Here is a 22,599-nt window from a genome sequence, read left to right on the forward strand (position 1 = left end):
GACACAGAGAGAGAGAGAGAGAGAGAGAGAGAAAGGCAGAGACACAGGCAGAGGGAGAAGCAGGCTTCTTGCAGGGAGCCCAATGTGGGACTCGATCCTGGTCTCCGAGATCAAGCCCTGGGCTGCAGGCGGCGCTAAACTGCTGAGCCACCGGGGCAACCCTAGGACAGCTTTAATTCAGATCCTAATCACCTTTTATGTAGATTATTCTTCAATTTTTCTCACTGGCCTCTTTGTGCCTTGTTGTCCTTTCCAGTTTATCATCCACACAGTGGACATGTGACATTTCTCTGCCTAAAACCTATTAATGGTATTCCAGGATAATCTAGGTGCCTCAGTTTGTCCACCTGCCCGGCCTCATTTACATTTTGTATACTTTACTCTTTTGTATACATTTACTCTTTGTATACATTTGTATACATGTATACAATTTGTATACATTTACTCTTTTGTATACTTGATACTCCAGTAGTGCTGCACTACTGATGGTTTATTCCCTCCCACATTCATACATTTTTACCCTAATGCTTTTGCTTGTTATGTTCCATCTTTCTGAAATGCTGTTCTTCCATAATGTCTTTAGAAGTATTTCTTTTTCATCTTGAAAGATCCTACATAGCTCATGGCTTCTCTATAACACTTTCCATGAGATACCCCCCTCCTACCCTGATAAACTTAATCATTTCTTCCTTTGTACTATTTCTGAACCTTACACCTCTTTTATTGTATGTATAGTACATTATTATAAACACTATTATTTGTTTTCATATCTGTATCTCCTATTAGGTTGAGAACAAAGATCTTGATTTTATCTTCATGAAGTAGGGAGTTTTCATCACAATTATCCGAGAGCCTGGCACACAATAGGTACTCAATAAATATTAGTCAAGCTAAACTGTTGATTAAAAAAGAAAGTTGATGATTGGACAGCAAGTATGTTTGGACAGTTTGGGTTATGTGACAGTAACAAAAAATGCCCTATATCTCAGCAGATGAATGCAGATATTTTATTTCTCCCATAGAAATCCCTAATGGGTCTAGTAGTCCACGATCCAGGCTGTTTGCATTTGTATTTCTACATTCTCAGCATGTGGTCTCCCCTGTCACTATGGGAAAGAGTCACACAGTTAGCTTGTAAGTGCTTTAGACTTGAAACAATACCTATCACTTCTATTCACAATCCAATGGCCAAAACTGATGATAGAGCTCTGCATCTTGGCAAAGGGGCTGTGTAGTAGAGAGCACATGGGTACTGAGTGAGTAGTAACTGTTTCTACCTTACTAAATATAAGGGGTCCTTTTGTAAATACAACAGTTTTAAAAGACTAAATAAATAGAGAGCATTGTTTTCATCTTTTGGGAACTTATAATCTAGTTGGGAAGAGAGAAAAAACTTACAATTTGAGAATTGTCCTATCACGATATACAACTGGAATACTCTTCATTTTAGTTATAGATAATGAGTTTGTTTAGACTGCACATCTAAAGAATTGTTCTAGGGGGTGCCTGGCTGGCTCAGTTGGTGGAACATGTGACTCTTGATCTCGGGGTTGTGAGTTTGATCAATTGAGTAGTGCAACAACTTAATAAATAAATAAATCTTTTTAAAAAAGAATTGTTTAAATAAGTAAATAAAAGAATTGTTCTGGAGTAAAAAACTGAAACTAAAGTGCTAAGAGGATGTAAAACAAGTGGGAAGAAGAGATTACATATGAATTTTGAGGGACAAGGTTTATTTGTTACTGAATTCTAGAATTGTCTAATAAAAATGCTTTTGCAGTAATTGTCTTTTTAAAAAAATGTATTATCCTGTATCACTCTAGTGATACATTTTTTAATATTAAATTTTCAATTCTCGGGGATCCCTTGGTGGTGCAGCGGTTTGGTGCCTGCCTTTGGCCCAGGGTGCGATCCTGGAGACCAGGGATTGAGTCTCATGTCAGGCTCCCTGCATGGAGCCTGCTTCTCCCTCTGCGTGTGTCTCTGCCTCTCTCTCTCTCTGTGTGTCTATCATGAATAAATAAAATAAATTAGTAAAATAAAATCTTAAAAAAAATTTTTTTTTCAATTCTCTCTTCTTAACAGGGATATTTTTGAGGAAGATAATTATAGTCCCATCCCTATTGTTAATGAAGAAGAATATAAAGCAGTCATCAGTAAATTTCCCTTTCAAGATCCAGACTTTGAAAAGGTACAAGCTAGTTTTTAATTCAAGAATTTTCTTAAGCATAAATTCATAATAGTTTTTGCTACATAATATTAACATTGTAAATGACAGCAGCCTCTTTTGTGGCTTTTGTTGTTGTTATTTGAGAAAATCAGTTATGTTTTGTTAACTTTTGAAGATTATGTTATTGCTACTACTACTACTGTTTTGTGAAGTTAAGAAGGGTCTTTCCTGGGGATATTAGGAGCAGTTGTCCCAAATGTTAGGTGGATTCCCAGGACAGGTATTAGTTACATTATGTGGATTTCAAATTAGATAAAGTAAATGCTGAGTAGATTAAAAGAATAAGAGTATATTTTAGGGAAAGAGAGGAGAATTTATTTAAAATGTTCATCACTACGGAAGATCTTATTTTGTGTTTTCTTTTCTAGACATACACTTTTGCAAAAAGTTTATCTTCATTAAATAAGAGGTGTATAAAGGCGGTTGCTGCTTGTATATTTTTTCCTGGAGTAGGAGTATATATTTTTGGAGTTAAGATGTCTGAACAAAAGACAGGATAGAGAAAGAAAATAGACTACATGTAGAGTATTGTGAGAATACATATGATGGCACATGTGTGTTCATACTACGCATAAGCACACAATTGTACCTATCCAGTATCTCTGTGTAGGAGCAGATCTCCTGGGAAAAGGATATTGTATTTTCTGTTGTCACTTTTTTATTCTTTTTTTCTTTTTACTCTTCTTTATTATTTTCCAACTCTATAATTTAGTTCTTCTCTGCATTTTTATTTCTTCACAATGAAGAAGAAAGATGAGTGAATTTTGAGTGAGTTGTGCAACCTGTGACTGTAAATTTTAATTTTTTGGTATACATTAACTAGGCATATTATGTCTAATAGTCACTAAACTAGACCATGTAATTAAATGCATAGCTTTTAGATTATAGCTAAGATTGCCATTACATATATAATAATAGTTATATTCTAATTATACACAAAAGATCAGAATTTTTTACATGTTGTAGGTTGGTTTTATTTTGTTTTAGTTACAGGTAGTATTTTTATTTAGGGTATAGCATCTGTATAAAGAGCATTGGATTTGGTCCAGGTTCACATGCCAGCTCTGCCTATGGCTTATTATGGGCAGATGACTTACCATATTTGGGCGCTTGTGCCACAGCTGTCAAATGAGAAGGTTAAACTAAATAATCTTTAATGGGGCAGCCCCAATGGCTCAACGGTTTAGTGCCGCCTTCAGCCTAGGGTGTGATCCTAGAGATCTAGGATTGAGTCCCACATCAGGTTCCCTGCATGGAGCCTGCTTCTCTCTCTCTCTCTCTCTCTCTCCCTCTCTCTCTGTGTCTGTCATGAATATATAAATAAAATCTTTAAAAAAAATCTTTAATGTCTTTTCTAATTACACTAAATTATTCTAAGTAGGTTTATAGTTAGAAGGAAGTTTGACTTTGCTTATAGAATGGTTCCAAAGTATATAGTACCTCTTAGGACTAAGCTCGTTAGGAGTTGTATTCATTGGTTCATATATTATTAAAAAAAGAACTAGAGTTGAAGTAGAAGCTGTGGAAATTAAAATGTGTGAACTTAAAAAGAAGACTCATAAAGTTATTTAGTATTATTGGATAAACTCAATTTTTTTCCTAATTTGACTATAATTTTCAATTAAAACTATTAGAAAAGATGTAAAACTGTCAGATAACTCTAGTTATATTTTCAGTGTAAATTACACATGAACAAATAGTAAGACTGCACATATATGCAGAGATCTGCCTTTTTGTAGATAACTGGGCTAATTTAATTAGAATACTTTTGCTAAACCCAGAACATATTCATATTCTGTCTTTAAATGTCATTAAAATAAATTCTTAAATCTGAAATATCTTTCAAATAGTATTGGGTCCATTATTCTGTAGAACATAAATTGGAGGTAAGTTAGCACTTACATCATTATCAAGTGATTTTAAAGAATGGCAACTTTTTGGTTGTTTTTTTGTAGTACTCCTGATTGATTTCTAAATTTGGAAAGGTTCAACCTACTAGTTTTGGAGAGACACTGCTGTATATGAATTTTTCATCAGCAGCCGGTTGTAAGTTTCCTTGTGCTGGAGATACCTAAGAATACCTTTGTTCATTCACATATTTATGATTCATCTGCTATATAGTAGACACTGTGCTATTTGGTTATTTTTTGATCTCTGCTTTCAAGGAGCTTATAGTCAAGTGAGGGATAAACAGGAAATTACAATTCATAGACGTTGGTACTACTTAAGATGGAGCAAGCAGCATGCAGAAAGACTAATTCTGTAGTATAAAGTGCAAGGTTGATAAAGTATAAGAGATGAAGATCAGGAAACGAAGATGAAGTAGAAAGCGCCAGACTGTAATAGCCTTTATAAACAATGTTAGAGAGTTCAGCCTTTATCCTGAGGGCTACTGAGAAGTTACAACAAGGTTTTAAGCAGTAAAACCATGATCAAATTTGTGCTTTTGAAAGATCTCTCTGGGGGCACCTGGGTGGCTCAGTCAATTAAATGTCAGACTCTTAAGTTCAGCTTAAGTCATGATCTTAGAGTCATGAGATTGAGCCCTGAGATGGGCTTTGGCTGAGCATGGAACCTGCCTAAGATTTTTCTCCTCCTTGGCTCCCACTCTCCCACTCACATGTTCTCTCTCTCTCTCTCTCTCTCTCTCTCTCTCTATCTATCTTTCAAGATCAAGCTCTCTATCTCTCTGGCTAATGTGTGGAGATTGGATTGGAGAAGAGTAACATTAGTGGCTGAGAAACTAGTTAGGGGTTTGTTGCAGTTATCTTGGTGAGAGAGATTGGTGACTTGAGTGGGAGTTATGGTCATGGAATTTTTTTAAAGAGATATTTAGGAAGGGACAACAAGAGGAGTTGATGATTATTTGCATATGAGGGATGATGAAGATAGAAGGGCCATGTATGATAGCCAAGTTCCTGCCTTAAAGAATAGTAGCATTCACTAAGATAGGAAGCACAGGAAGAGCAGATTTAGAAGTAAAGGATGATAATCACTGTTGGATCTACTATGTCCCAAATGTCACAGCCAAATGGTAGGTGTCCAAGTAGTGGTTAGTTGTATAGATTTGGACTTCAGGAGAGTTAGTCTGGAGTTGTAGATTTGGGAGATAATGGTACTTGGAAGATGATTGAAGTCATGAGGTTAGATGAGATCATCCAAGGAGAATATGTGTGGTAAGAAAAGAAGACATGGGATAGAACTCTAAGTCATGGCAATAGTTTTAAGGGATGGCTAGAGGAAGAGATACAGAGAAGGTAGAGAAATAAGAGGAAAATCAGTGTGGGGAATGGGTACCAAGGAAGGAGAGATCATTTAAGAAGCAGGAGGGAACTGTGTCAGATACTTCAGATAAATTAGGTAACATGAGAGCTGGAAAAGTCTACTGGATTTAACATCTACGAGATCATTAGACATCTTGGTGAGTGAGGGTACTTCCACTGGTTAAGCTAGGTTGCAACAAACATGAAGATGGAAGTATAGATTAGAATTCATTAAGTATAAATGGGGCTTTGGGTAAAAATCTTAGAGAGAATTTACCTTTTGGAGACTGAGAATTTGCTAATAGATGTTGGCTGATAAAGCAGTTTAGCCAAAAGGCACTCTATAAATCATTGGCCACACTGCAGTTAAGGTACCATAGGAATTATGGGATGAAATGGGTATGTTATTAAATTGGTGTCAAGCCTTCTGAAGGGGAATGAGGGGAGTCTTTAGAATTAATTGACGATACTGAGCCAGGAAGATGGCCCATAACTTTCATGGCCAACCTGACTCTTGTGTTATGAATGCAAATCAACAGGCAGCTAGGCATCTTCTGCAGGATACTTATCAGAACATACAGTGGTACTAGTATATGCATTTTCTGCTTCTTAGAAGTGTGATAATATGATTTAGGAAATAGGTCAATTGCCACTTTATTTTCTTCAGAAATATTTTGATTTGCTTTAAAATCTCAAACATAAGTTAATAGTAAGACTTTGAGATGTAGTTATTTCCTATTCAAATGTGAAAGCAATTTAATTTTTACATTTTTAGGTAATTAGAATATTTTTTTCTAAAATTTCAAAAACAATATTAACTTGTTTTTCTTTCTACAGCAATCTTTCCCAAAGAAATTTCCCATGTCTCAGTCAGTGCCTCATATTTACATTCAAGTTAAAGAATTTATTTATGCTAGCCTTAAATTTTCAGAGTCACTTCACCGGAGGTAAGTTTACTAATAAGAAATATATCTTTATCATAGCTATTTTTATGAAACATTAACACTTGTTTATCAGGCCTTGATTCTTTAATGGATTATTATCTCATTGGAGAGGCTTACATATTTAGCAACATTGGGGTTAAATTGCTGTAAATTTGATGTTAGATTTTTTTTTTTTTTTACTTTCTATAATGTAAATCTTAAAACATAAAAATAGAGATAGGAAACTCCTGTGTTTTCAGCGTCTGTAACAATAATAAACATTTTGCCATATTAATTTTTTTGCTAAAGTATTTTATTTTTAAAAAATACTTTATTTGAGAGAGAGAGTACCTGTGTGCACCCAAGGCGCAGAAGGAGAGAGAGAGAATCTCAAGCAGACTCTTGTGTTCAGCACAGAGCCCCACATGGGGCTCCCATCTCATCATGACCCTGAGGTCATGACCTCAGCTGAAACCAAGAGTCCTACATAACTGACTGAGCCATCCAGGTACCCCTTTGCTAAATATTTTAAAGCAAATTCTAGAAATAATGATATTTTAGTCCCAGAAACAGTATGTGTTTCTAAAAAAAAAAAAGACATTTCATTATTTAATCATCATAGTTAACAAAATTTACACTATTCCATAATATCAGTTCCCTACTCCATATTCACTATTTTCTTGATTGTCTTCAAACTGTCTTTTTACCATTGGTATATTGGTTTGCTAATAACAGTTTGCTACTGTTACTCTTTTTAGAATTTTTTAATTAAGTTTTTAATTTTGACTCCAGTATAGTTAATATACAGTGTTATATTAGTTTCAGGTATACAATGTAGTTCTATACATTACTCAGTGCTCATTATGGTAAGTGTACTCTTTAATCCCCTTCACCTGTTTCACTCATCCCCCTATCTGGTAACCATCAATTTGTTCTCTCTTTCTCTTTTTTTTCCTTTGCTCATTTGTTTTGTTTCTTAAATTCTACATAAGAGTAAAATTATTTGGCATTTGTCATTCTCTGATAGACTTATTTTCATTTAGGATTATATTCTGTAGCTCCTTCCATATTGCTGCAAATGGCAAGATTTCATTCTTTTTATAGCTGAATAATATTCTGTGTGTGTGTGTGTTGTGTGTGTGTGTGTGTGTGTGTGTGTATACATACCACATCATCTTTATTCATTTATCTTGGACATTTGGGCTTCTGTAGTTGGTATATTTGAATCAGGGTCCAAATAAGGTTTATTAAATTTGTTTTCCAATATTCCTTATTTTTTCTTTTTCTTTAGTTGTTTAGATCTTATTTATTTTAGTTTTTCTGTTGCTCAGATTACCAGTAACTAAACAATATCCCTACTTTACTTGTCAAAAGAAGCTGATATTCTTAATAGTTTTGTTTTCCCTTAATTAGGTTTAAAGTGAGGATTAAAAAAAAATCAGTTGGGATCCCTGGGTGGCTCAGCGGTTAAGCGCCTGCCTTCAGCCCAGGGCGTGATCCTGGAGACCCAAGATCAAATCCCACGTCAGGCTCACTGCATGGAGCCTGCTTCTCCCTCTGCCTGTGTCTCCTCTGCCTCTCTCTCTCTCTCTCCCTCTCTCATGAATAAATAAATAAAATCTTTAAAAAAAATAAAAATAAAAAAAATCAGTGGACTTAAAGGATGTTGTAGCAAATTGTATCATACTCCATAATGGAGAGCAGTACAGCAGTTATTGGTGGCTGTAGTGAACTCGATTTTATTTTATTTTTTTAAAAGATTTTACTTATTTATTCATGAGAGACACACAGAGAGAGGCAGAGACATAGGCAGAGAGAAGCAGGCTCCCCTCAGAGAGCCCGATGTGGGACTTGATCCCTGAACTCCAGGATCAGGCCCTGAGCCGAAAGCAGAGCTTAACCACTGAGCCATCCAGGCATCCCCTGAACTTGATTTTAGATGAGAGAATACCATTTATTTGGTGTGATAAAAGTACTAGCTTATATTTATGGAGTTCAGAAATGTGGTATCTCTGTTTTACTGACAAGGAAACTGAAGCTCAGAGTCTCCATCATCCAGAATGACCCACCTGGTTAGTTTGATAGCTGGGATGACAGAGTAGGTCTTCTGACTCCCCTATCAGTGAAAGTGTTTGGCATATAAGGAACAATCAGTTAATATTAGAAAAACATTAATCTTTATGCCTTCTTGTTCCAGCTATTGAGATGGACCCTGCATTACAGTCACAGGATATATTTCTAATCATGAATACACTCTGGAGAAGAGAGTGGTGAAACTGGCTTTCATAGCCTCCCTCTCTGAATTTTATTTTTCTGAATTTGTATACTGAGTAGCAATAAATACCTTTCACTGTGAAACTTCTGAATTTTAAGTCATAAGAAAGGCATGAAGGCAGTTCAGATATAAGTCATTTATTTTTCAAGCTGAAACTGAACAATGACAGTTTTATTATTTTATTTTATTTTATTATTTTATTTTATTTTATTTTATTTTATTTATTTTATTTTAATCGGTGTCTCTTATCATAAGCTACCATATTTTGGATTTAAAGAGCAAATAAAGAAGAAGAAATGTGTTTTCTGCCAGAGTAAAGAGTGATCTGATTTTAGGTCTTACACTGCTTTTTCCTTGCAAATAGAGGTGCTTTAAAAGATTTCTTAATTTTTGTTCCTGAATAATATATGAGTTGGAGAGGAAAGGAAAAGAAAGGAGGATAAATACCTAATGCATGGCATTTGCTGTGCTATGTGTTTCTCACAAGCCAGTAGTCCCCAGACCAACAACATTACATCTCATGCAAATTGTTAGAAATGCTCCCTCAGACCTACTGAATTAGAAACTCTGAGGGTGGGGCCATGGGTTTTACCAAGTCCTCTGGGTAAGTCTAATGTACTCTACACCTGAAGAAACACTGCATTAAACTCTTTAAGCTTCATTGTACTCTACCACCTCTTATACCAATGTCTCTAAAGATATATTTCAAAGACATTAGCTTTTTCTTCAATTGTGAAATTCTCTAGAGACACTGTATTCTATTGCACAATAGGATATACACCATATAATCTAGCATTTGAAAACCAATGTATATATAGGAATATTAACTGAAAATTAGTAACAAATTACTACAGTGTTGGTTTTCAGTAGTGGAACTCAAATGGTCTGAGAGCTACTAGTAATTTATGCCTATCTTGTTTTTCATTTAACACTCTAAGTTTTTGATTTTGACAGAGGCAATATATTACAGTGGTTAAGAATATAAATTTCAAACTTGGTCCTTAGTTTGAGTCTTGATGGTGACACTGACTAGTTCTATCTAGTAGGACTTTGGACAAGTTACTTAATTTGTTTAAATTGCAGTTTCCTTGTCTGTAAAGTAAGTGAAATAATTCATAGTGTGGTTGTAAGAATAAAATAAGGGAGTGCAAGTATAATAAAGCACTCAGGGGCAGCCCCGGTGGCCCAGCAGTTTAGCGCTGCCTTCGGCCTGGGGTGTGATCCTGGAGACCTAGGATCAAGTCGGCTCCCTGCATGGAGCCTGCTTCTCCCTCTACCTGTGTCTCTGCCTCTCTCTCTCTCTCTCTCTCTCTATCATGAATAAATAAATAAAATCTTAAAAAAAAAAAAAGCACTCAGTATAGTGCCTGGCGTATGGTAAACACATAGTTACTTCAGAGAAGATGGAATACTACAATATAAGTATTGGAGCTTAGAGTGTTTATAGTTTAAGCATCAGGGAATTGTTGAAGAATTTGTAAGGGAATGACATTACTAGGTTATATTCTACAGAGTTTACTCTGATCTCAGTGTAGATGATAGATTGGAGGGGGATAAAAAGGAATAGTGATGTTGAACTGGTTAAGACAGTGGTTTAAGAAGGGAGATGAAGAAAGACTGAAATAGGACCAGTGGTGACAGAGAGGAAGGGACATAAACAAGTATTTAGGAACCTGATAGTACCTTCTGCTTGTGAATAATTAGAATAAATTGTTAAGGGAAGGTAACAGTTTGACTTACGTTTGGGTGGACTTGAATTTCTTTATATACTCTCAAATAGATTCTGGTTATATTTAGTCATCTTTGAAAACAATGCATGCATTCATCTGTTCTAAACATGTGCACATGAAAGGGAGAAACAAGAAGTATCTCTTTAATAGTCATCCTACAACTTGGCTCAAATGTTCTATTTGAGGATTATTCTTGAAGCTGCTGTCTCAACTCTATAATATTGAGTTCCCCTCATCTTTTACTTTAATGTAGATTACTTTAACATTTTTAAAATTGGTAGTATATTACAATTTGCATGTCCTAACACATACTTTTTATTACCTAATCTAAAGGTTGATTATTGAAAAATAAGACTGATATCTAATTTTTTTTTAAAAGATTTTATTTATTTATTGAGACAGAGAGAGAGGCAGAGGGAGAAACAGGCTCCATGCAGGGAGCCCGACGTGGGACTTGATCCCAGGTTCCCAGGATCACACCCCAGGCTGCAGGCGGCGCCAAACCGCTGTGCCACCGGGGCTGCCCAAGACTGATATCTAATTAATGTATTATTAAACTATAGAAAGTATAGCAACTTAGCAGTTTAGAATTAACTTTTGTTTTATTTACAGAGGAGAGACATTGGCTATCTAATTGTTATCTGATTTTTTTGTTGCATTTATAGCACCAAAGATAAAAGTCATCAGTTAAAATATTATGTATGATTTCCCCTAAAGTCCCTAATGGCTTACTAGAACTAGAATTGGGACCTCAGTTCTGACTCTTTTTGTATGTTAACTCCTAGCCTTCTAGGAAGTCAGTGTTGTGGCCTAAAGCTATAGCAGAGAAGATTGTCAATTTTTTTCCTCTCTTTGATAAAAATATTTGTCACTCTTGTTAGTTCAATATCTAGTCATTCTTTTTTTTTTAAGATTTATTATTTATTTATTTATTTATTTATTTATTTATTTATTTATTTATTTATGATAGGCATAGAGGGAGAGAGAGAGAGAGAGAGAGAGGCAGAGACACAGGAGGAGGGAGAAGCAGGCTCCATGCCAGGAGCCCGATGTGGGACTCGATCCCAGGACTCCAGGATCGTGCCCTGGGCCAAAGGCAGGCACTAAACTGCTGAGCCACCCAGGGATCCCCAATATCTAGTCATTCTAATGAACTCTCTATGACCATAAGTTCCTCATTCAACAAGGCTTATGTTTATACTTTTGAAATTATATTTTATTAAAAACATTGGCTATTTTCATTTTGTTAATAAGAGAATCAGTAGTTCAGACTGCAGAGACAGACACAGCATAGTTATTTTAAAAATATGTAAATATAAATTTATTCTTGATCATCAGGTTTCTGACACATATTTTTATTTAAAAAAAATTAGATCTGTGACCTGAAATTGAGCTATTTGAGTACCTTTGTTTTTTTTTTTATTTGTTATTAAAAAGTTCTGGAAAAAATCACTTTCTGGGTTTTAAAGCTCTTTTATTATGTTTAAACATATTTTGGAGTTTGATTTTTAGAACCAGAAGATGCTTCAGAGCTTTTTTAGTACAAATGTTTGGGTTTCTTTTTATATATGAATAAAAGTAGGACTGGAGAATGAAATGACTTCATGAAGAGACTTCAAAGTCTCAACTATTTGGTTGCAGAGGAAACATCTGGACCTAATATGATCTATAAGAAATTTTCAGTTTGCCTACGAGTTTAAGCTATAAAATATTTTAAGAGATTTATTGTAATTAAGATTTAATTACTCTGAAATGTTTTTTAAAATGTGGGAAAAGTACAAGTTATAGGCTCAAAGGACAAGGAGTTAAGGAAAAAAATCGCTCAGTTGAGATAAAAACCTGATGGGGGAAATACTGATTATTGTCAGGTACATCATGTTAGCACAAAAAGGACTTAAGTGCTGATAGGTTTTTTTCCTCTACTATTTCTTTTTTTTTTTTTTTCCTCTACTATTTCTTATTCAAGAAAAAAAAGTATGCATTGACTTAGCATTCAAGGAAGTTCAGGGAAATTAAGCAACAGGCATTATCTATGCATGACTTTTCATCTGAGAAGTATGCTATTCAGGGTGTCTTTAAGCATAATTTGAGTGTGTCAAAAAAGAAACCAGAGGAGTAGGCAACCACTTCTTTTTTAACAGAGTGAGTATGCTGATTGTTCTAGGACAGTGTTGATATGATTAGAAAGAGTTTTCTGTCTCAAAGTTGATGTCCAGTAACCCTGAAACCCTACTGCTGTGTCTGGGAAGTCTTGATTTTAGTTGTAAAGAATCAAGAAAATATTCTTTTAGGTCTGTCAGAATTAAGGTTAACAGATACTGAAAATAGTGCCTCCATTAAAATGGAGAACATTGGAGTAGTAGTGAGAAGTACCTGTGTTTTGTCAAATCTTGCTCTATTTGCATTTTTTAAAGATTGCATTTATTTATTTGAGAGAGAAGAGAGTGTGGGCATGAACAGCGTAGAGAGGGAGAACCAGACTCTCCGCTGAGCAGGGAGCCCAACGCGAGGCTCCACTTGAGGACCTCAGGATCATGACCTGAGCCGAAGGCAGGCGCTTAACTGAGCCACCCAAGTGCCCTGCTGTATCTGCATTTAAAAAATAAATATAAACTAGTAAATATTTGTGCTTCATAGATTATTAAGAGTAATGTTTTAATAAAAGAAAAAGGATGCCAAAATTTTAGTCTATGTTTAAAGCAGTTGATTTGCAGCTGAAGTAATTCCACCTCCTCACCCCACACCAGGTACATTTTACATTTGGCAATGTCTGGAGACATTTTGGGCTGTCACAACTAGGGGGAACAGTGCTACTTGTATCTATTGGGTAGAGGCCAGGAATGCTGCTAAATATCCTTCAGAACATAGGACAGCCTCACAACAAAGAATTATCTTGCCTAAAATATTAATAGTGCTGAGACTGAGAAAACAGTCCAAGGACAGCTTAGTTCTTTTGATAATGAAGCTATATTATATATATCTATATATGTATATATATATATACACATATATATATATATATATGAAGTAATTGTTTACTTAAATTGAAGGCCTAGTGGTTAGGAGAACATAAAAGCTTGTTAGTGCTTGCCTAGTAATCTTTAGGATGTTAATAAATATCAGAGGTTTATTTTTTTCTCTTTTTCTTTGCACCAAGTTAAAACTAATGTAAGGTAATTATGTTTATTTCTTTGAACCTTTTTAAAAAATGTCAACGGACATAGATAGCTTAGTTACATTAAAGTTAAATCTAGTAATGGCTCACATCAATTTGCATTTAAAAAATAATTTTAGCTATTTTGTATTTTTTGATTGATTATAGTTGTATTTTTATTGTATTGAATATAGTTGTATTTTTTATTTGTTGATTGCCAGACTTTACATGTATAGTTGTATAGTGTCTTTGGAAGTATCCATAGTGGAGTCATAATTTAAAAATAACTTTATTTCAAAAAATAAAAATAAATAAAAATAACTTTATTTCCTTATACTAAGTACTGCATGGTCTTACTGTAATAGTTAATGGCATACATTTAAATTATGCCATAAATAAACATTCTGCTTTATTGAAAATGTCCCTTTTGTGACAGAATTGAATTTGGGGATTTAATAAATCTGGGTAATTTATTTAAAGATATAAAAGAATGAGGTGGAGCAAGTTATTTCACTAAACTGTGTTGAATCATTTAGGAAGCTAACTGTTACCTTTGTGGAAAGCGAAATAATAATCAACCTTTATTTTTAGCTCAACAGAAATAGATGATATGCTTAGAAAATCTACAAATCTGCTGCTGACCAGAACTTTGAGTAGCTGTTTACTGAACCTTATTAGAAAACCTCATATAGGTTTGACAGAGGTAGGTTAAAAAAAATACTTAATAGCTAAATCTTTCATTATATGAAAAAAACTTTATGAATTAAGTTATTGCTAAACATCATCCTATAACACTAGGTTTCTTTTTTAAAATTTATTTTATTTTTAAAGATTTATTTATTTATTTTAGAGAGAGAGAGAGAGGAGTGCACATATATGGGGAGAGGGACAGAGGAAAAGAGAGAATCTGAAGCAGGTTCCCTGCTGAGCGCAGAGCCACCACTGGAGGCTTGATCTCAGAACCCTGAGATCGTGACTTGAGCCAAAATCAAGAGTCAGATGCTTAACTGACTGAGCCGTCCAGGCATCCCGTGTATTTTAAATTTATTAGTAGAAGTGGATTTGTTTTGTCAGTGTAAATTCAAGCCATGTAAGGAAAAGGGTTTACTTGGAGAATAGTTAATAGTTGAAGATATTAGAACATATATGTAGATTTTTTTGATAGCCACACTTTACATGAAAAGTGAAAATACTCCAATTTTTGCTTGGTAAGTGTATAATATTGGAAAAGTACTTTTAAGAGTTATTTTAAATTAATTGGCAGTTAGACTCATATTTTTTTTGAATGATAGCATTCCATAGTATTTGCAGCCAGGTTTTGAAATCACATAATCCCTTGTATCCTGTAAAGCTGTAATTATGCAGAAATGGTACAGTTGCTGAAAGTAATAATTTATTTTCAAAAACCAAATGATTTGGTGTACATGTCATTTTACCAGATATATTTTGTATTTTCTAGCTAGTGCAGATCATCATAAACACAACACACCTGGAACAAGCTTGCAAATACCTTGAGGACTTTATAACTAACATTACAAACATTTCTCAAGAGACTGTTCATACCACGAGACTTTATGGGCTTTCTACTTTTAAGGTATGTAAAAATCTGACCAAAAAGTTTTATTTCCATTACTGTAAGCAAACTTAAAAATTAAAGACAATTTTTACTGTGTAACTTGATTCCATTATATTCTGACAGTTGAAAATTAGAGGTGATCATTTTCAACAGCAAGCAGATAAATATCAGTTCTCTTTTGGCACTTTAGACATCTTTACTAAATTGAAAAAAAATATATTGATTTTCTACAGCTCTATTACATTTTGTTCTTTTTTTTTTTAAGATTTTTATTTATTTATTCATGAGAGACACAGAGGGAGAGGCAGAGACATAGGCAGAGGGAGAAGCAGGCTCCATGCAGGGAGCCCAATGCGGAATTCGATCCCAGGTCTCTGGGATCATGCCCTGAGCCTAAGGCAGATGCTCAACCTCTGAGCCACCCAGGTGTCCCTTGTTCATGTTTTGAAGACTTAAGAGTATTGCTAAATCGGCCTAACTGGATTTGCATTAATATCTCACAGTTCCATAAATAATTTTATATGTAATGTGTGCACATGTGTATTTAGAAATTAAAAATATAAGATGAATTAGGTAAGACTGGCTTTATATCCTTTATTAACTCTGATCTGAAGAAAAATAAATATTACCTTAGTACATGTTACTGAAGTCCTCTTTTCTGACTGGAAAGATTTTTGTTTATATAATACTGTGGAGTATCCCAAAAGATTAATGGTTGTTTTAAGCAGAATGGAAGATTAAATATTTTATTAATTTGTTTTATGAACTATTTTATAACTTCATTGATTTGGGATCATGTAGATGAGACCCTGGCATAATCTAGTAATAGAAATCAGTTTTCATTGAATTGTTTATTAAATTAATATAAATCACTTACTGTTATCTTTTTTTTTTTTAACTTACTGCTATCTTTAAAATAGGTTGGCTAGTTTAACCTCACAGTCTTTTCAAAGTTTTTTATTGAAGAGTTCTCATGTTTTTACTGTTGCTATATTATAAATTACTCAACTTGTCTCCTGTAATTACAGTACAATTAGTTACATTTAAAAAATGAAGTATACTTGTATTTAGAAATAATTAATGTTAATAGGAACCACACTTCGAAAGTGTGAAGTCCAGAAATAATTCTTGGATCCTAAAATTATCTGGCTGGTCTCCAAATCTTATGTTTTTCTGGTGATTCTTGAGGTTATAGTCATTCTGATACATAAGGCACAAATGCAGCTAATATCTGAGTAAGGAAATAGATAAAGTTAGTTATTAAAACAGAAACTTGACAAAATAGAAATTCATTTATTCAGATGGTATAGTACAATAATTAAGGACAATGTATTTTGAAGTTAGACTGTTGTGTGACTTTGGGCACGTTCTTTAACTGTATTGTTTCCCAGGTTTTTTTCTATAAACTCTGAGTAGTGATGTATTACCTACCTCATACAATTATTATGATATTTAAAGGGGATACTTAGCACAATGTCATTTGTTGTATATCATCTATGCTCTGAGCACTCTATTAGATGCTAAGAATATAAAAATGTATCTCTGTCCTCGAGAAGCTCTTAGGAGAAAAAACTATAAAAAGACCCTTGACAGTATGGTGTGATAAATACCATAACATGGGAGGAAAGTCCACAAGGTTCTGTACATTTTTCTAATCCAAGGACACATTCTTTCCTTTTATATTAGATTTTGCATAATCTTTCTTTTTTTCATTATTGTTCTGTCCTTATGTCCATGTGTTACTCATACACTGTCAAGAAGAGATATACTAAGAACTGGAGTTATAAGTATATTTAACGGTTAACATTAAATTTAATAAGCTTACTCTGTACTCTCATTAAAACATAAATTGCCTTGACATCTGGTTTATCAAGGGATCTTCAAGCAAATTTTCTTTTCATTTATAAGTCAGAGAACCAAAGACACTGGAACATGATGCTTTTAGATTAAGGGATCTTAGAACTATACTTTCCCAAATCTGCCTCTTGGGAGGGAATACTTGGAAATGTTAGTTCTGGTTCATCATGCGAATGGTCCCATAAGTTATATTTAGTTGAAATACAACTGCCATAGAATACTCCTTGGGTTTTCTCAGGAATCAGGAAATCAAGTGCAGCTTATACAAATAGTAGAGCATCCTTGTTTTTTGTTGTTTTTTGTTTTGTTTTCACAGAGAATTCCAGAAACCCTTTCTGTTTTATGATATGAGAACAAGAGCTGTTTTCATTTCTGCCTTTTGTCTGTTTCAAGAGAAATTTGTCTTAAACTCTGAGAGTTCAACAGTGAGAATTATTAAATCAATGTAAAAGTGAATTATTGAGTGAGATTGGGGCAATTTCCATTCCTAGGGGATAGTCAGGCTGTTGCCTGTTTCACAGAGCTGATTAAAGTACAGTCTTGATTACAGACATTAGCATGGATTGCTTAGTTAACCTCTTAGCCTAATTCTTTCAGTGCAGTGACCCTAGCAAACATATTTCTATTTAGTTGCCTAATGATTATGGAAATAAGCATTTAGCAGTTCTTTGATCCACACCCTCATTTGTTTCCTTTCCAAAAAGCACAGATGCACACACCAAGTGCTTGATTTTTTACCTCATTTACTTACTTTATGAAATATTATATAAACTCTTCTGTTAGTGTGCCTTTCAATTTGCTAAATCTGTAAGTGATACAAAAGAGGTTAAGTAACTAGTTTCTGCCCTCAAGCAGTACCTCAGCTTTTTAAAATTAACCTGGACCCACACTGAGAACTACTTTAAGACTTCTGAATGAAAAGATTTGCATCAGAATGGAGGGGGAAAATGGGAATACCATTACCTTTTTAATCTATATAGTAGAGAAGTGGCCCAGTTCTTTTTCTTTGACATCAGAACTCTACCTTTGCTTCAGGGAGTTTTTCCAACCTGCCTAGCAGTGATTCCAGCTGTAAGTGCCTAGATGGAATATGCTTCTGATTGTATTTCTAATTTGCCTTTTGAAAATCTGTTGATGACTGTATAGCAAAGTTTTTTTAGAACTTTAAAGTGACAGTGGTAAGTTTTTAATTAAGAGCTTGAAATTCTCTTCCTATGCAGCAACGATATGGTACATGGACTTAAAAAAATTTTTTTAATTAGGTGTAACATACATATATAAACACACATAATTTATAAATGTAAAAATTATAAATATATATAGCTTATTAATTATTAAGAGGTAAACACAGACTTATAGTTTCATTCTGGCATGCAAAGAGCTTGGAAGTTGTCACTCTGTCCTGACATGTAAAAAACTGAAAAATCACCCTTTCTTTGATCTGTCAGAGAAGTGAGATTACAGGGCATACTGCTGGCCCCCAAGTTGGAGACAGGCAGGAAAATACAGAGAACCACAACCTAATGGAACAGAAACTTCTACAGGAATCAGTATTGGGTAGGAAAACCTGAACTGTATTGATGAATTGCTGGAGGCTCAATGTGGACAAGTCAGGGAGTTAAAACTCCAGGGTGGGGCACACACTTTTGTGAGTTGTCCCTCCTGAAGCTCTACCAGCTTCTTCCAGTGAAGACTGAAGAATAATGTTGTGCTTCCAGCAGTGGGGAAGGAAAAGGAACCATTTTGAAATACACCAGAGCATGCTGTTCTTTAAGTATTCTTTTCTTCTTAATAAGACATAACCTCAAAAGAAACTATGTACCAGTGCCTGAACTATAGGGGTTTTATCAGAGCCTAACTAAATTGGGGGAAGAGAAATACAGAACTCTAGCTGCTGTAGCCATCCCACCAAAGGGGTGGAAATGAGAAACAGTTATGAAGTTTACAGCTAAGGGCCAAAGCTTACCCAAAGACTGTGATCCAGTCAACTATACTTAAATAATAAAAATTAAAAAGAAAAATAAACCCCAAAACCTGTGACCTTAATCATGACTATAGAACACTTCCTCTCCCCTCACACCTTACCACCACATTACTCAAGTCCTATTTACTGCAGTTCTTTTCACCTAGTACATCATGTCTGGCTGTCAAGAAAAAAATTTTATGGAAGACTAAAAGACAGAAAGCACAGTTTGAAGAGGTAGAGTAAGTATCAGATTCAGATATTCAGAGATATTGGAATTATAAGATGAGGAATTTTTTTAAATTATGATTAATATGCTAAAATGAATAATGTAGACAATATGAAAGAACAGGTGGGTAATGTAAGCACTGAGACGGAAAGTCTAAGAATAAAAAAGAAAGGCTAAAGATCAAAAGCAATATAATAGAAATGAAGAATGCCTTTGATGCATTCATTAGTAGAGTAGACACAGTTGAGGAAAGAATCTCTGAGCCTGGGGATATGTTAATAGAAACTTCCAAAACAGAAAGGCAAAGAGAAAAAAAATGCTGAAAAAAATTAAACAGAATATCTAAGATTATGGGACATCTACAAAAGGTAAACATAAGCACAATGGGAATATTAGAAGAAGAAAAAAGAGAAATGGACAGAAGCAATATTTGATGCAGTATTGACTGAGAATTTCCTCAAATTAATGTCAGACACTAAACCATGGATCCAGAAAGCTTAGAGAACACCAAGCAGGATAAATACCAAAATAATTATGCCTAGGCTTATCATATTCAGACTGCACAAAATTAAAGAGTCCTGAAAGAAGCCAGAAGGAGGCAAAATAAGAGTTACCTAGAGTTAACAAAAATAAGAATTACATCTGACTTCTCTTTGTAAAACATGCAAGCAAGAAGAGAATGGAGTGAAATATTTAAAGTGTTGAGAGAAAAACACTCACCAACCTAGAATTTTATGTCCTGTGAAATTATCCTTCAAAGGTAAAGGAGAAAGACTTTCTCAAATAAACAAAAATTAAGAACATTTGTGGCCAGTAGCCATGCCTTGGAAAAAATGCTAAAATAACTTATTCAGAGAGAAAGAAAATGATTTAGGTCAGGAACTTAAATCTACATATTGAAAGGAAGAATATGAGAGAAAGTATAAATGAAGGTAACTTTAATTTTTTTTATTCTTAATTGCTGTCTTAGATATGTTTGTTCAAAGTGATAATAGTGTATTCATGTTGTATGCTTTGTGTGTATGTGTATGCTTATGTATGTTTATGTGTAAGAGAGATGAATGATAGCAATGATACAAGGGAAGGGAAGAATTAGGATTATTTTGTTATTATAAGGTACTCTTACTACCCATAAAATGGTATAGTGTTATTTGAAAGTGGACTTGGCATAATTATAAACATATTGGAACCTCTAGGGGAATCACTAAAAATTAAAAAAAAAAAAGCATAACTGATATGCTAAGGAAAGAAATGGAATCATACAAATATTCAGTATCACAAAAGGCAAAAAAATAGTGAAACAAAGTAGGAACAAAGAACAAGTAGAACAAATAGAACACAGTAACAAATATGGCAGATACTAATCAGTATCAGTAATCACTGTAAATAAATATCAATAGCCTAAAAATACTAAATACTAAAAATACTAATTGAAAGAGATTATCAGAATGGATCAATAAAACAAGACCCAACTACATGTTTTTTTTACAAAACCCACTTTAAATGTAAAAACACATGTAGATTAAAACTAAATTGTTGGAGAAAGACTGTGTTAACACTAATGAAAAAGTGGGTGGTTATATTAATACAGAGCAGACTTCAGAGCAAAGAAAGTTATTAGGGATAAAGAGAGACATTATATAATTATAAAGGGGTCAATTCTCCAAGAAGACATAAGAATCCATAGTATACATCTGCCTGGCAACAGGTCAAAATATATGAAACAAAAACTGATAGAACGTTGAGGAGAAATGAGTAAGTCCATTGTTAAAGTTGGAGACTTCAACACTCCTCTGTCAGAAATGGACAGATCCAGCAAACAGAAAATCAGTAAGGACACAGTTGAACTTAATAACATCATCGATTACCTGGATATCATTTAACAACAGCAGAATATTACATTCTTCTCAAGCTCACATGGAACATTCACCAAGACAGCCATATTCTAGCCCATGAAACACACCTTAACAAATTTATTTTATTTTTTAAAAAAATATTTTATTTATTCCTGAGAGAGAGAGAGAGAGAGAGAGAGAGAGAGGCAGAGGCACAGGCAGAGGGAGAAGCAGGCTCCACGCAGTGAGCCCGACGTGGGACTCGATCCCGGGTTTCCAGGATCAGGCCCTGGGCTGAAGGTAGTGCTAAACCTCTGAGCCACCAAGGCTGCCCCACCTTAACAAATTTAAAAGAATAGAAATCTGATACAGTATATGCTCTCAGACCACTGTGGAATTAAATAAATCAGTAACAGAAGGATAAGCTGGAAAATCCCCAAATACTTAGAATTAAACAGCACATTTCTAAATAACATGTTGGTCAAGTTAGAAAGGGAGAGTAAGGGATTATTAACAGTTCTATGCCCATAGATTTGATAACCTAGATGAAATGAACCGGTTTCTTGAAAGACACAATCTGCTAAAACTCACGCAATAAGAAATAGACAATCTGAATAGATCTATATTTATTAAAGAAATTCAGTCTGATTAATAATCTTCCAAAACAGAAAGAACACCAGGCCTAGATGGGTTTAGTGATGAATTCTACCAAATAGTTAGGAAAAAAAATATACCATTTCTTTGCAATCTCTTTCACACTGAAGCAGAGGAAATACTTCCAGATTCATTCTATGAGGCCAGCATTACCCTAATACCAAAACTAGCAAAGGAATTACAAGAAAAGGAACCTACAGACTAATATCTCTCATGAACAAAGATGTAAAAGTCCTCAACAAAATATTGTAAGATTGAATCCAACAACTTATAAAAGGAATTCTACATCATGATCAAGTGGGATTTATCCCATGTATGCAAGTCTAGTTCAACATTTAAAAATCAGTTAATGTATGAATAAGTCACAGTGATAAAAGGTACAGCATAGGGAATATAGCCAATAGTTGTATAATAGCATTGTATGGTGACAGATGGTAGCTACCCTTGTGAACATAGCATAATATATAAGCTTGTTGAATTGCTATGCTATATACCTGAAGCTAATGTATTCTGTGCCAACTATACTTCAATTAAAAAATTATTGAAAACCCAGTTAATATAATCCACCACATCAGCAAGCTAAAGAAAAATAATGTGATCATATCAATAGATGCGAAAAGCAATTGGCAAAATTCAACACCCATTCATGAGAAAAATTCAGTAAACTAGGAATAGAGGGGAACTTCCTTAACTTGATAAAGAGTATTTACAAAAATCCCATAGCTATTGTACTTAATGGTGAGAAATTGGAACCTTTCCCACTAAGGAACAAGGCAAAAATGTTCCCTCTCACTATTACTTTGCAGCATCATAGTGGAAGTCCTCCTTAGTTCAGTAAGACAAGAAAAGGAAATAAAAGGTGTACTGATTGGGAAGAGAGAAATGAAACCATCTTTGCAGATGACATGAT

The 22,599-nt window shown here is 34.2% G+C and overlaps 1 protein-coding gene across 1 annotated transcript in view; it reads left to right on the forward strand.

Moving 5' to 3' along the window:
- The window catches only part of EXOC6 (exocyst complex component 6), a 207,226-nt gene that overhangs the window by 89,518 nt on the left and 95,109 nt on the right, over positions 1-22,599 (forward strand). The window contains 4 exon segments of the mRNA NM_001313786.2: positions 2,086-2,191; positions 6,331-6,440; positions 14,167-14,278; positions 15,035-15,169. Of these exon segments, the coding sequence (NP_001300715.2) occupies positions 2,086-2,191; positions 6,331-6,440; positions 14,167-14,278; positions 15,035-15,169 (463 nt within the window).

Source organism: Canis lupus, chromosome 28 (assembly GCF_011100685.1).
Source record: "Canis lupus familiaris isolate Mischka breed German Shepherd chromosome 28, alternate assembly UU_Cfam_GSD_1.0, whole genome shotgun sequence".
Taxonomy (NCBI): Eukaryota; Metazoa; Chordata; class Mammalia; order Carnivora; family Canidae; genus Canis; species Canis lupus.